Source organism: Ovis aries, chromosome 1 (assembly GCF_016772045.2).
Source record: "Ovis aries strain OAR_USU_Benz2616 breed Rambouillet chromosome 1, ARS-UI_Ramb_v3.0, whole genome shotgun sequence".
Classification (NCBI taxonomy): Eukaryota; Metazoa; Chordata; class Mammalia; order Artiodactyla; family Bovidae; genus Ovis; species Ovis aries.
The window spans coordinates 123849294-123864947 of record NC_056054.1 but is presented as its reverse complement, the minus strand read 5'-3'; the positions used below and the strand labels follow the sequence as shown (position 1 = coordinate 123864947).

Sequence of the window (15654 nt, the reverse complement as noted above, 5' to 3'; positions counted from 1 at the left end):
TGCCCTTGAGCCACGGGCACAGGCAAGAAGGTTTGCAGGCCAGGGGAGACAGCAAGGCCCCCTGCGACCAGGTGAGCTCACTGCCCGGCTGTGGCCCCGCCCAGTCTCTGCCCCCTCCAGCCCTCCCTGAAGGGCCAACCCTCCCCACAGTGGAGGAGCTCCCTGTGCATGCCCACAGCCTCCCTGCTGTCCTCCTATCGCCTTTGCCGGTGCCTCATCCATGCAGGCCCACCTGTATCGTGTGCTAGGTCGCTCAGTCATGTCCGACTCTTTGCAACCCCATGGACTGTTACCCCCTGGGCTCCTCTGTCTGTGGGGATTCCCTAGGCGAGAATGCTGGGGCTGGTTGCCCTGCCCACCTCCGGGGGATGTTCCCCACTCAGGGATCGAACCTGCGAGTCTCATGTCTCCTGCACTGGCAGGCAGGTTCTTCCCCGCTAACACCACTGGGGAAGCCCCCACACCTTCATCAAGCACCCACTAAACGCCGCGCATATGAACCATGACTTGAGTGCCTGTATACACAAATGTGTGTGCTTGTGACCACGAGGTGCAATCTAATTCTTTGCGTGAATGCTAACAGTAGGAAGTTAGAAAGCCACGCAGTGTCCCCAGGGGTACACAAGGCTGGCTGGAGGGCGTTCCTCTCCACTGCTTCCCCGGCCATCAAGGTCTCACCTGAAGGCAGAGGCGGGGCCTTCCTCTCCCCCCACACTCAGAACCCAGGGGCTGACTCTCTGTGCTCCGCACACCCGTGCTGAGGGCCGTCCTCCCCCCAAGGCTTCACTGACAGAGCCCAAAAGCTGTGAGAACAGGAAGTGCTCTCGGCCCCAGGCCAACCTCGCGAGGTCTGCAGCCTCCGAGCCCAGCCCCCCGCGTTACCTTGTGTGTCTGCATCCTCCTCGGTGTCCAGGGAGGAGAGGTGGACGGCCTCGAGCACCGGCTGGAGGGGGCTCCCCGCAGCGCCCCGGGCTGCCACCAGCCGCAGCAGGACAGCGTTGAAGAGGCCAGGCAAGCGGTCCTCCGGCTCCGCGGCTCCACAGAACCGGCTGTACAGGCGGAACAGGCCGCTCGTCACGGTGCTGTCGTGGAGAAGCTCAGCCACCACTGCCGGCCGCGGCAGGACGTGGCTCTGGAGCCAGCCCAGGAGGCCCGCCATGTCTGCCCGGCCAAGCGTGCTCCCGGCTGCGGAGCGCAGCACCCAGCCGGCCACCAGGGAGGTGACAACACCCACGGGGCCAGGGTCTTCACACTCTGGGTCAGCGCTGGGGAACTCGGGCCCCCAGTGGGTCAGGATGGACCTCAGGAGGCCCCTGCACGCTTCCAGGGTGGATGCCAGCAGTTTGGGGTCGGCGGCCTCCTCCACCTCGCCGTGTCTCCGCTTCCGGGCCCGCAGGCCTTTGGCTTGGGAGTCGGGCTTGTTTTTCTCCTTGAGCATCTCTGTTATTCGCACACACCGGTAAAAAGAGAAAAGGCATGAGACTGTTGTTCCCCCCTTCTCCAACCCACAGAGATGCAGAGGGTGGGGCATCCACGCAGGGGAGGGCACAGCTCAGAGCTGGGTTCCCACAGGATGCACCCGGCCTGGAGCTCGGGCAGGGCTCAGTTTTTCCCTGTGACTGTCATCACCGCTATTATAACAGCTGAGCACAGGGGAGCGGGAGCTGAGGCCCCATCTCCCTCTAGCGCTATGAAGACACACAGGCCGTCTCTAAGCCTCGGCAGCTGTGGACATGCTGCTCAGAGGTCGGGGGGAGACGCGGCTGCTCTGGGGGGTGGGGAGGGCAGTAAGCACACCTGGAGAGTGGGAGATGAGACAGAATCATGCAGCGGACACTCACTCAGCAGCTCCCGGACTTGGCACTTCTCCGCGGCAGCCCTCAGGTCCTCCTGGAGCCGCACGTCTCTCTCGAGGAGGCTCCACTTGTGCAGGAGCACAAGGACGTCCCGGGTGGACAGCACCGTGGCGTTCACGGTCAGACGGTTCATGTCCTTGAAGGCCTGCAGCACGGTGGCCCGGTACCTCAGGACCGAGTCGAGCGCCCCGAAGAAGCCGGTCAGCTGGGCGGAGGCCAAGGTGGGCCTGTGGGGGGAGCCCATGATCCCAGGCTGGGTGAGAGCCGCCTCGTCGCCTGCAACCCAGGACCCAGGCAGCCAGGCAGCCAGGCAGCAGACAGGCCACAGACTCGAGGTGCCGGGCAGCCCTTTCCAACAGACCAGGGCACGGAGCCCAGCACCTCTCCAGGGCAGGCGGACAGGGGACCAGGGTCTGACCTCCACCCTGGAGGCACAGAAAGCTCTCTGGAAAAGGGTGCCAGCTGTCCCGCTAACAACTCCAGGACCACTGGATCCTCTCCAACTCAGGAACTAAAGGCCAGGAAAAGCCCTGGGATAGCACCACCCATGGCCAAGCCTGACAGAGGGCACTGGAAGGACATATATTCCTCCAAGTTCTTTTTTTTTTTTCCCTCCAAGTTCTAAGGAATTTAAAATTCGAAACTGTCTGCTCTAACCGTTTTCACATTTATTGATATGGTTGTTATTCTGAATTACAACCAGTTCTCAGAGACCAGTGTGTCTTTGGTGGTGGTCTGGTCGCAAGGTCGAGTCCTATTCTTTGTGACCCCCACGGACTGTAGCCTGCCAGGCTCCTGTGTCCATGGAATTTCCCAGGCAAGAATGCTGGAGTGGGCTGCCATGCGTCTTTGGACAATTCCAAAATAAAGACCCTGATGCTGTGAAAGACTGAAGGCAGAAGAAGGGGATGACAGAGGATGAGATGGTTGGATGGCATCACTGACTCAACAGCCATGAGTTTGAGTAAACTATGGGAGTTGGTGATGGACAGGGAAGCCTGGCGTGCTGCAGTCCATGGGGTCGCAAAGAGTCGGATACGACTGAGGGACTGAACTGAACTTAAAATAAGAAACATGGCTACCCAGCATGGATTCAACAGCTGATTTCAGAACAACAGAAAACGAAATGCTGTATTCTTTATCAAGGTTTTCACTCTGAGATGACAATACATTCGCTATCTATCATCTAGTTCCAATCAGCACACCTCTGTTCCCACATCAGAAGTATTGAGGACATGGTGTATTTTCTCTAACACAGTAGAATCTGACAAGCACTGAGTTTTCCTGAGGAAACCAAGCGAGAAATTCCAAGGGGAAAATACTGAAAATTTCCAGCAAATTCATGGCTGAAAGGGAGCCTGTGCAGGCTAATACAGGTGGAGGTGAGTTTGGGGACAGCTTAACTTGCTTAGGTTTAAAGTCACGGAAAACATGTTCTTTCTACGAAACATCATTTTGAGTGCTTGAATCCAAATATCCGGGTAGATGATTTTTCTGCTAAAAATGATCTGGTGCGACAGGCTGCAGGTTTTCTGAGCGTGTTAAGTTCTCCTGGTCTGGAAAGGAACCTCAAAAGTCTAACTGTTAAAGAGGAGCAGCAGAAATGGGTGTCCTGAGGTCACCACAAGGACCACAGCCCCGGCCCAGAGTCCACCTGTGGAGCCAGGACCAAGGGGAGGGGCTCACCTCAGGTGCTTCGTGAGCACAAGGAGAACGTAGAGGAACTCGTCCACCAGGTGCAGCGCCAGCAGCTTCGGGGGCTTCTGAGACCCAGGCTTGCAGGGAGGCTGCGCCCCGGGCTCCACTTCTCTGTTGCCCAGCGTGGTCACCCACAGTGTGTGCAGCAGGGAGATGAGGTTGGAAAGCAGCTCAGTCTCCAGAAACCTGAAGCCAAACATGGGGAGAGTCCCACCCTCTGTCACACCTTCTCCTCCCATCTCCTGGAGGGGTGGGCAGGAACCAGGGAGGAGACGGTGATGGTGATGGCCACCCCACGGTGCCGGCTTCTCCCCCAGCCCCCAACACTTTTATGCGCTCACTCAGCCACTGCAGCCCCCGACAGGCATAGCACCTAAGGCAAGACAGGGTGCTACAAAACACAGTTCCATCCCAGGACGAGGCTGCAACCCTCCTTTCTCACCAGAAACTTTCTCATGAAAGAAACTTTCTGATCAACCCTCCTTTCTCCCCTCAGTCCCATCTAAGAGATACTCTGGAGCCTCTGCGGCTCGGAAGGGATAGCCTCCCTGCCCATGAGAACAACCCACTCTAAAGCACAGAGGTAACAGCCAGGAGCAGATAATCAGCCAGCGCGGCCTTCGGAGAGAAGATACTACTTTCTTTAGGAGAAAAAATTTTAAATTCTTTTAAAAAATGCACAAAAGAAGAAAGAAAGAAAAAAAGAGGCGGGGGGCAAAGAGTCTGGATATTCCCAGAATTATCGTCACAGACAGCTATCTGAAGGAAACATTCCTGCCACTGAGGGGCTGTCTGCGGAGCCAAGAGTCTTCATCTTTTCACACAGCCTCAGAGGTAGGAGAATCTAAACAGATCACGTTATGGACTGAACTGTGTGCCCTTCCTCCCCGCCCCATCATTCACAGGTTGAAGCCCCAACCTCCGCTGTGACTGTATTTGGAGGTGGGGCCTTTGAGAGGTCATTAGATGAGGCCGTGAGGATGGAGCCCCATGACCAGATTAGCACCCTGTAAGAAGCTTGTGGCTCAGCTGGTAAAGAATTCGCCTGCGATGCAGGAGGCCTGGGTTCAATCCCTGGGTTGGGAAGATCCTCTGGAAAAGGGAAAGGCTACCCACTCCAGTATTCTGGCCTGGAGAATTCATGGACTGTATGTAAGGCCGGACCCGGGGGCCATGATGGGCCGCCCCTCCTCTCTCCCGCAGGCGGGGGAAGTCCCTAACGGAAGGAGCCTCCCAGATCCCGGGGACCAATGACAGCACACTCCGCCAGCTAAAGCCGCCCCGCCCCAGCCACGGAGAAGGACCTGTCAGCCCGTGACGCCTCGGCCTGGCAACCTATCCGAACCCCCGTTCACTAACCCGTACCTTTTTGGGCGATCTAGCCTGACCATCCCCGCAACAAACGCATATAAACCACTCCCCAGCACAGTCCCGCGGGGACTGCCTCGACCTGCCTCGTTCGGGTCCAGGAACCCTGCCCGGAGCGCTTCCCCATTAAAGCCTGTCAGACACTCTTTTTGGCGTCTTGGCCTTTTACCTAACACTGTATAGTCCATGGGGTCACAGAGTCGGACAGGACTGAGCGACTTTCACTGTCACTGTCAAGAAGCGGAAGAGACCAGAACGCTCTCCTTCTCTCTCCCTGCCAGGACACGGTTGGCAGTGAGGACACTGGGAAGAGGGCTCTCACCAAGGCCGACCACGCCGGCCCACGGGAGGTGAGAAAACGAATCCATGTCGTTTGAGCTACCCAGTGACAGCAGCCCCGGTCACAAGACAAGATACCCACGCCAGCCCTTTATGCGGCTCCGGTACGGGCCCTTAGCAGGGCACCTCGACCCTGGGCGGGAGTGGAGTGCCGAACCCACATCACTGCATGAGCGAGCGCTCCCGAAACCCTAGGCTCCCCGCTTCTGCCTCAGGGAGGGCAGCGGCCTCGAAACCTCGGAGAGAACCCACTCCCAGAGAGCAGCCTGGGCCACGCAGGAGAGACGGAAAGGTGGTGTAGAGGTCGCTGTTTTGGAGAGTGTGGATTCTCCTGGACTCTCCTAGCGGACACCGGAGCTGCAGGAGCTCCCATGATCTCACGGTCTCCCCCCACTCCCCTCTGCCTGATGCCCAGCATGCACGCACACGTTCTGCGTATCCGCCCCATGCCCAGGGGCATGCGTCCTCCGCCCCGCCCCACTCCATGCCCAGCACGCATGCGCATTCGCCCCGATGCCCAGTGTGCATGCGCTTCCCCACCCCCACGCCCAGCACGCATGTGCGCTCCCCCAACCATGCCCAGTGCGCATGCGCTCCTCCACCCTACCCCCACCCAACTCCTCTTTCCAGGACATAAGGTGCTTACTTGCTTTCCAGGACGTTTAGGACCCACGTCAGGAGGCTGTAGTCCCGCAGCATCTCATAGGCAGACCTGGCATCCCGGGCGGCATTCTGCAGAATCTCCAGAATCCAGTTCTGTCAAACCCAAGCAGAAAGTCATTGGTCTTCCGTGGGAATAACCTGACTTACCTGAGCCCGGGAAGGCCTTAAAAAAACAGAAGTGTGTCCCCACTACCCAGGCGGTCGCTGCACGTGACATCTGCCAGGTCTGCGAGAATGGTGGCCGTGGGGACCACCTGCCCCGCCGTAACAGCCAGAGGACACAGACGGCCGCAGGGAGAGCGCCAGCCCAGGAACACCCACCCGCTAATCCATCACAACGGGAGACGTGGCACGGAAACTGCACGGCCCCACATCCCGGCAGCCTGAATGGGACAGTGAAGAAACATTGCTAGTCCACCCATGAACTGCTGGTGGCTCATTTCATTGCCTCTATTTTACCACGTGGAGAGGACAGAGAGATGGGACTCTCACAGGAACTGTTAACGGGGTGCTTCCCCACCCACCCCCGCCCCCGCACACACTTTTTTTTTGGCAAACCACATGGCATATGGGAATCTTAGTTCCTCCACCAGGGATTGAACCCATACCCTCTGCAGTGGAGGCACAGGGTCCTAACCACTGGAGCACCATGGAAGTCCCTAATTGGGTGCGTTAGAGTTCTCACCTGCCATAAAAAGTAGAAATCTACGGTACTCAAATTCCCTTATGCAGACTCACTCCTCTTTACCCATATTTTAGGTGATGCCAGAGACAGACACTGATCAGGCTACAAACTCATCAAAACCCCACAGGCCTTTCCTAGTGAACGTCTCACTCCACACGATTTCTTGCTCCAGGGACAGAACTCAGGTGCAGACTCCCTGTCAGCTGTGAGGCAGGCAGTTTCAAAGCCCGACTCCTTTCCCAGCCAAGGTCCGATGACCTGCAGTTTCTCTGTGTTACGTGACACGCTGGTGGCTTGTGTGGGTTGGGAGCGCCTCAGTTGTGTTTCCAGAGCTCTCGGCCGCCCAGAGCCTCCTGGTTCCTCACTATCCACCTCCCTCCCCGCTGGCCCCCCGCCGGCCCCCTGCTGGCCCTGGGCCCAGGTGATGGCAGGGAAGCTAATGTTGAAGCAGGCGGTCAGGTGAGGGTCCACGGGGCGGGACTTGCAGGTGGTGGAACCCCGAGGCAAGGCCCCCCCAGCCCTCAGCCCCTGGGGGCGCCTACCTGGGCCGCCTCGTCGCACAGTGGGCTGCTGAAGAAGGACAGGACGATGTGGAGGACGCCCCGCCTGGCGCACAGCTTGAAGCAGTGCGTGTCCCGCATTCCCTCGCGGAGGAGCCCCAACACCCACTCCCGCTCCGTCTTCTGCTGTAAAGCCCCGGAAACAAGAGACCGTCATTAAACATGTGAAGGCTTTTTTTTTTTTTTTCCCGGAAAACTCTTCCACCACCACTATTTTCAAGGGGTGGTGAAGACTGCAGCATGGCAGCCCCCGACCTTCCATTTCTGGGTCTGTTATTAAAAACCCTCCCTCTCTCCTCTCTGCTTCCATTTCTCTGGGTCAGGAATAAAGGACCAGGTCACGTTTACACGCTCAGCTGTGCTCAGTGTAGTGTTAGTTGCTCGGTCGTGTCCGACTCTTTGTGACCCCGTGGACTGTAGCCCACCAGTCTCCTCTGTCCATGGGATTTTCCAGGCAAGAATACTGGAGTGGATTGCCATTCCCTTCTCCAGGGGATCTTCCTTGCCCAGGGATTGAACCCTGGTCTCCTGCATTGCAGAACTCTTTACCATTTGAGCTACAGGGAAGACCTCAGCTGTGATCATATATTCAGTAAAAGCACATCAGTAGTCAACCCTGTGATTCGCCCAGAAAATAACTGTGAGGAGGCTGTGACTCGAGGCCTCTGGAGTCTGTGAGGTCTGAGTCGTCACCCCAGAATCACGGTGTGGACTGGGAAGCATCTTCACAGGCAGGCCCGCCTGCCCCCCACCCGACCCCCACACTCCACCCCAGCCTGCGCTCTGCAGCTGACAAGTCTCCGCAGGGATGAGTTGGCGCAGTGGCTGAGCATCCCACTCAGGAGACTGGGAGCCCCGCGGACCTCAGGGCAGGGTGCTACCTCGAAGTCCGAGCTGTAGAAGAACTGGTAGAAGCCTGGAACTTTGCTCATGTTCAGGTACTCGTGGGACAGCAGGAACCTGTTGATCTTCATGTACATACGCTCCTCTGTGAACACAAGCAGGCTGTCACTCAAAGGGAAAGTGAAGTCACTCGGTCGTGTCCGACTCTTTGCGACCCCATGGACTGTAGCTCCTCCATCCATGGGATTTTCCAGGCAAGAGTACTGGAGTGCGTTGCCATTTCCTTCTCCAGGGGATCTTTCCAACCCAGGGATCAAACCAAGGTCTCCTACATTGCAGACAGATGCTTCACCGTCTGAGCCACCAGGGAAGCCTGACTGTCACTCAGGATGGTGCCAAAAGGACACCCCATGACCAGGTGGAGTCGGGGAGTGGGGTCCTTGCGGGGTGGGGGGGGGGGAAATCAGACAGAAATCCCTGCCCCCATGGGGCTTTCTAATTCTCATCCAGGTGATCAGTTCTCAAGAATTAAAATACAGTAAGACACCTTAGGCATAAGGGCTTCTCTCACGGCTCAGGAACTGCTTGGGGATGTCCAGTCCTTTGCTGGTACCACTCCCTCCGAGGCATCAGCCTCAGCTCCAATCAGCTGGTGGGCAGAGTGCGGGCTGCCACACCGAATACCAGCACACTGGCCTCCCACTGAGGGAGCTTCCACAGCAAAGGGGGCTCAGACCTGCCCTGGGTCACTTGGCTCTGGGATGAGACAGGGCCGACACCTCCTCCCCTGGTCTCACCCTTGGACTGTCATCTCACATTTATCCAAAGCACCTGCAGCCTCACAGCCCATCCAAGACCGCTGTCCTGAGCCCCCGCACTGACATGAGGTCTGATGTGGGACAGCTCACCAGAGGGGCACAGACTGGACGGGAGGCCAAGACTATCGCTCGTGACCTCGGCTAGGATATTTTCTCTGAAGAGCCTGTTTCTTTAGAGTCAAATGGCTAATTACCTTCTTCCCTCCCATAATTTCTAAGGTTAAAAAAAAAAAAGTAATAAAAATGATACAGGAGCAGATGAAAATCAGATCTGAATTCCAACAGCAACTTGACTGCAGGCTAATTGCCAGGCTTTGGACAAACTATTTGGGATCCCAGGTGGCGCTAGTGGTAAGAATCCACCTGCCAACGCAGGAGACCTAAGAGATGCGGGTTCAATCCCTGGGTCAGGAAGATGTCCTGGAGGAGGAAATGGCAACCCACTCCAGTATTCTTGCCTAGAGAATCCCATGGACAGAGGAGCCTGGCAGGCTACAGTCCATAGGGTCACAAAGGGACAGACATGACTGAAGCAACTTAACCTTGCAGTTAACCTTCGCCTGGAAGGCTGTCTCCTTGTCTGAAAACAACCAGGTTACCTGCAGAGCCCTGTGGTCCCTAACGACGTCAACATTCTGTAACTTTTCACTAGTGACAAAAAGAAAAGGTCCCATGATAGACTGACTTGTGCTCAGACCACCCCAACAGTGGGCGGCTGTGAGGACCAAGCGGAGCCATGTTCTGCGCCCTGGTGACGCGGGCACAGGGACCCACAGGCCGCCTGTCGTCCCGCTGGTGCGCTGTGCTGACGCTGACCCCCGAGCTTGGAGTGCGGCTGCCAGCACCGACGGGGCCTCTGCGTCAGGCCCCCTCCAAGCACATCAGTGACTCCCTCAACAGGCCCTCTGGTGGAGCTGTGATCTGCCTTTCCTGCAGCTTTACACGCCTGCAGGCAGATAGGAACACACACTTGTCCCGCATCATACTCACACACACTCTCCTGCACCTGGCACTTGTGACCCTCACACACGTGCTGTGGACTGGTTTTGCCAGTGGGATTAACGCCACCAAATGGGCTCGCTCAGCCTCAGAATTTCCACCTTGCCCCGACCCGATTCTAGCAGTGGTACCTGGTTTCAAAATCTGCAAGGCTGCCTTGGCAATGAAGAGAGCCAGGGTGAAGGTGAGTCTCATGTTCTTGGTTCGGATCCCGTTCCGGACCACGTCCAACAGGTACAGTACCTTAAAAGCAGGAAAAAGGGCAGGGTTGGGGGAAAATTTGCAGAACAGCTGTGACCAGCCTTGTCTCCTAATCCATGGCTTTACAGGGTGGCCTGCTCCTCACATCCAGGGGCTCACCCCCCCCCCCCCGCCAACCACCTCAGAGCACAGCTTCTGAGGCTCTGTGTGTCGTGGGTGACAGCTGCTGTAACCTGAGTTCAGATCAAGAAACCAGTCGACAGAAATGAGCACTGCTCTGCCCTCCATGACATAGGAAGAGTTCTTGTAAGGGGAGACCTCTGTCTACCACCCAGGGCTGAGGACCCAAGATGACCTGTGGCATCTCCCCCCGCCCCGCCAGGAGGAGGCAAGACTTTGGTTCTGTATCAGAGTCTCTGGGCAACGCCTCTGAGTTCTTCAGGAAATCTTCCCGCCAGGCCCTCTCAGCCCCGCTCACCTGGGGCTGCTCCCGGAAGCGCGCCCCCTCCAGCTGCGAGTAGTAGGCCGCCAGCACCGCGTAGGCTGCGGTGCGCATGTGTGGGTCGTAGCTGCTGAGGGCCGCGACAGTCAGGCCCAGAGCATTTGAATCCACGAATTTTCTACAATCCACCACAAATTCTGAGGGAGAAAAAACACAGCGTTGACTACACACACACACACACACACACACACACACACGATTCCATGACACACGTGCAACACGGAGTTCCATTTCCTTTTGCAGTTGACCATCATCAGCCATGTGTGTGCATGCCAGACACAGACATGCAAGCCCCCCTCCTGCTCCCTTAGGTTCTGCTGCGGCTCTCTAAAAGACTGTCCCCTCCCACAGCAACAATCATATGCCTTCAGTCTCTGAGACACTTGTAAATCCCAACGAGGTCTCCTTCATCACTTCTGACAAATACCCGAGGAGTCGGAGAACATCAGAGAGGTTCAGAGGTGTCAGAGGTGACATCAGGACCCACCACTGAGGTCCCAGCATGAAGAAGCCTGAGGTTAGGGGGAAGGGACTCAGCAGGAAAAGCCAGCGTAGTCAGATGAGTGATCTTGGAATGTACTATCAATAAAAGATAAACCTATATATATATATATATATATATATATATACACCACTGATAATATTTTCTACAAGTCAAACTCTTTTTTCTTTTTTCTTCTCTCCCCAAAGTTTAAGACTTAAAAAGATAATGTCCACAGTTTAAACAAAAAAAAAATAAAAAGCTAAAAATAAACCAAGAAGAAGAATGATAATAGTTACTTCTTAGTCCAAACAGCTATATAGACACATAACGGTCCTCAAACGGGTGGCTGTCCAAAAGTGTAGGAACCACAAGGTGGAGGACCTGTGGGTGTCCCTGCAGGCCCTGCCTTGGGGTGACAGGGCTGAGAGGGGCTGAGTCACACCAGGGACGGGGACCCGCGCATCATGCGAGCTCTCTTCCTCCTCAGAAGCAGCAAGAGCTCCTGGAAGCCGCTTAGGCGCGGGTCCCCTCCCCTTTCTCAGCTCTCACACTGTATCGCAGAAGGACCAGCATTTGCACTTCCAGCCAGGAGAGAGACTGGAAAGAGACTCATCTGTCCAACTGAAAAAACAACTGAAGGCAAGAACTAAGGATTTTCAAGACATTGGACATGGAGCAACAGAGGATGGTGATCCCTGAAGACGGGAAACCAGGTGACCCTCCGATTGTTCCAGCTCACACCCGGAGAGTTCCCAGGCCGTGCACAGCAGGGCAAGCCGAGGCAGCACCCGGGCAGCTCTGAGTTGAAGGGGCCTGGGAGGCCAAGTGGCCAGAGTTCATGAGGCCGAGGCCGAGCCCGAGAGGAGTGCCCCACTGAGAGGATGCCCATCGGCAAGAGCACATGAGCAAGCCACCCCAGGCTGGGAAAGAACCACCCAGAGGGCTGAGCAGCGACAACCCCAGGCTCCCACCAGCCAGGGCCAAGTCCCCACAGCACCCAGGGACAAAGCAGCAGGTTCAGGGCATGTCACCTCACTTGTGCGGCAAAGGTCCTTCCAAACTAAATGTTGCTCTGGTCCCACCTAACAGAGCTTATGAGCAACACTGGAAAGGATCGAACCATTTCTAAGAAACTTGAATGTGTACTAGAACAAAGCTGAACAACATTTCACAAGAATACCAAAAATACCCAGCCCCAAAGAAGGTAAAACTCACAACTTCTGGCTTCCAATAAAAATTGCCAGACAGTCAAACAAGCAGGAACATGGCCCATTGTGAAGAGAAAAACTATTTGGAAATGGCTTCTAAATGACACAGATAACAGAATTAGTAGACAAAGACATTTATAAAGTTAGCAGCACTGAATTCTTCATGCTCAGGAAACTAGAGGATGGACTTCCCTGGTGGTTCAGTGGTAAAGAATCTGCCTGTTGATGCAGGAGACATGGGTTCAATCCCTGGCCTGGGAAAATCCCACTTGCCTTGGAGCAGCTAAGTCTGTGGGCCACAACCACTGAGCCTGTGCTCTAGAGCCCGGGAACTACATCTACTGAGCCTGCATGCCACAACTAGAGAAAAGGCCGCGTAGCCATGAAGACCCAGAACAGCTAAAAATATACAAATAAATAAAAAGAAGCTACAGGAAAGACAGGGTGTGTTAAGTAGAGACATGGAAGATACGAAAATCCTAGCCAAGCTTCTCGAGATAAAAATTTTAAATTTCTGAAATGAAAAATGCACTGGATGAATTGTTGACAGTGTAAACTGGTGCAGTCACTAAGAAGAACAGAATGGAGGTTTCTTTAAAAAATTAAAAATAGAGCTAACATATGATTCAGTAATCCCACTCCTGGGCATATACCTGCAGACAACCATAACTGGAAAAGATACACGCACCCTAATGTTCACTGCAGCACTACTCACAGTAACTAAGACATGGAAGCGACCTAAATGCCCCCCAACAGCAGAATGCATACAGAAGATGGGGTACATTTACACAATGGAATATTACTCAGCCATAAAAAAGCACAAAATGCCACTTGCAGCAACACGGAGATGAATTTAGAGATTATCATACTAACTGAAGTAAGCCTGAGAGAGAGAAATAACATATGGTATTGCCTATACGTGGAATCTTTAAAAAAAGAAAATGACCTTCTTTATGGTTACCAAACGACCAAGGAGGAGAAATAAATTAGAAGTATGGAATTTACATACATGCACTACTATATAAGAGGGAAAAAAGGCCCATCTTATAGCCCAAAGAACTATACTCAATATTTTGTAATAACCTATAAGGGAAAAGAATAGATGTATTTTTGTATAACTGAATCATTTTGCTGTATACCTGAGGCTAACACCACACTGTAAATTAACTATACTTCAACAAAACAAACAAAAAAGAAAAATGTACTAGATAAGCTGATCAGAAGATTAGACACTGCAGAAAAAAAGATCTGTGAACTTGAAGACACAACAGAATTTAACCAAACTGAACCACAGAGAAACACAGAGAGAAAAAAGAATTCTAAAAACATGAGCATTTGTGGGACAATTTCAAGCAGGCTAATACATGTGGAAGTGGAGACCCTGAAAATGAAGAAATAATGGCCAAAACTCTTCCAAATTAGAAAAACTACAAACCTATAGGGCCAAGACAGTAAAAACTAAATAAATAAAATTATACTCAAGTTTATCATAATCAAATTGCTTGAAACCAATGGTTAAAAAAATCTTAAAAGTGGTCTCAAAACATAGAGAGGAGCAAAGATAAGAACGGCAGCAGATTTCCTGTTAGAAACGATGCAATCTAGAATCAAGGCGCCAACATCTTCAACATACGATAAGAAAAAACCCTGTCAACCTAGAACTTTACACGCCATGAAAGTCTTTCACAGGTTAAGACATTTTAAAAGCTGAAAGAATGGATCACCAACAGCCATGAACTTTAAGAATTCTTAAAAGAAGTGTTTTGGGAAGAAGGAAAATGATAGAAGATGGAAATTAAAGAATGAAGGGAACACGAAATGATTACTATGGGATAAACATAAAATATTTAAATCCCTTTAAAAGGTAATTGACAGCTTGAAGCAAAAATAACCACATATTGTGAAATCTTTAACTTATGGATGGAAAATTTATGATACTTATAGCATGAAAGCTAGGAGGGGAGAGAGAGATACTAGTCTAAGGTGCTTCTACTATCCATGAAGTGGTATAATGTCACTTGCAGGTAAACCACAATACATTGAATATATATTTAATAAACCCTAAAGCAACACACACACACATACACACACGTACATACACTCACAGCACACAAACTAATTACTGCTAAAAGTCAATAAATAAACTGGAATCAGATCAATAATCAACATTAAATGGTATATACATTCCAATTAAAAAGCATCACTTCATGGCAAATAGATGGGGGAAAAAATGGAAACAGTGACTGACTTTATTCTTTTGGGCCCCCAAATCACTGTGGATGGTGACTGCAGCCTTGAAATTAAAAGACATGACTGAGACGGAATAACAGTAACATGGTCAGACTAGATGAAAACACAAAACCCAGTGTCTGCTATCTACAAGAAACCACTTTTAATCTCAAGATGCAGATTTTAAGTAAAAGGTGGGAGCGGCGATCATTTTGAAATGTATAGAAACATCAAATCATTCTGTTATGCACCAGGAACTAATAATGCTGTAGATTAACTATAGTTGAACACATGTACACCCGTGGCGGATTCATGTTGATGTATGGCAAAACCAATACAGTACTGTAAAGTAAAATAAATTTTAAAAAAAGAAAAGAAAGAAAAACAACAAACAAACAAACCCAGAGGAAATGAGATCAGATTTGTGGCTACCAGACGCAAGGGATAGGAGGGAAAAGTGATGAAGGGAGTCAAAACATACAAACTCCCAATTATAAAATAAATAAGTACTAGGGATATAATGCACAACACAATAAATTTAATTAACACTACTGTATGCTATATATGAAAGTTGGTGAGAGAGTAAATGCTGAGTTCTCAGCACAACGAAAACATTTTTAATATTTCTTTAATTTTATTGTATATGAGGTGTTGGATGCTCACTCAACTGACTGCCGTCATCATTTCATCCTGTTTGTTAAGCCAAATCACTATGTTGAATATCTTAAATTTATACAGTGCTGATGTCAATTATATCTCAGTAAAACTGGAAGGAAAACAAAGTAAAAGGAAAAAGAATAATTAGAAGACTCTTCTGCTTTAACAGCTTACACACTAACTTTTCTCATTTCTAACAAGTGACTACTTCTGATGGGGGGGGGATTTTCAAAAGCTTTACAAAGCATCAAACTGAGGGATAAAATTATACTATTTTGGGGAAGATGAGATATATTTAAGATACATCTACATACCTACTGATACATAATATAAACACATAAATAGAATAAGTTTGGGAGAGAACATTCTAAACATTTAATATTACTCACTAAAAATAGCGAGTATTTAGCAGTAATCACGGACACTTTAAAGACAAAAGGATTTTTCATACGTCCATGAGAAAAAGTCAATTTCATGTTCTGTGGGATCTGCTATTCTCTGGAAGTCTTGGCTTTGTAAAACGTATGGAAAAGAGCTGTCCCTT

The 15654-nt window shown here is 51.8% G+C and overlaps 1 protein-coding gene across 1 annotated transcript in view; it reads right to left on the bottom strand.

Annotated features, from left to right (window-relative positions):
* Positions 1–15654, bottom strand: part of URB1 (URB1 ribosome biogenesis homolog) — a 76062-nt gene that overhangs the window by 1043 nt on the left and 59365 nt on the right. The window contains exons 31-38 of the mRNA XM_027978333.3: positions 10509–10669; positions 9961–10072; positions 8051–8157; positions 7152–7295; positions 5908–6017; positions 3543–3740; positions 1842–2083; positions 883–1440 (exon numbers count right to left, since the gene is read on the bottom strand). Of these exons, the coding sequence (XP_027834134.2) occupies positions 883–1440; positions 1842–2083; positions 3543–3740; positions 5908–6017; positions 7152–7295; positions 8051–8157; positions 9961–10072; positions 10509–10669 (1632 nt within the window). The remainder of the gene's footprint in view (positions 1–882; positions 1441–1841; positions 2084–3542; positions 3741–5907; positions 6018–7151; positions 7296–8050; positions 8158–9960; positions 10073–10508; positions 10670–15654) is intronic.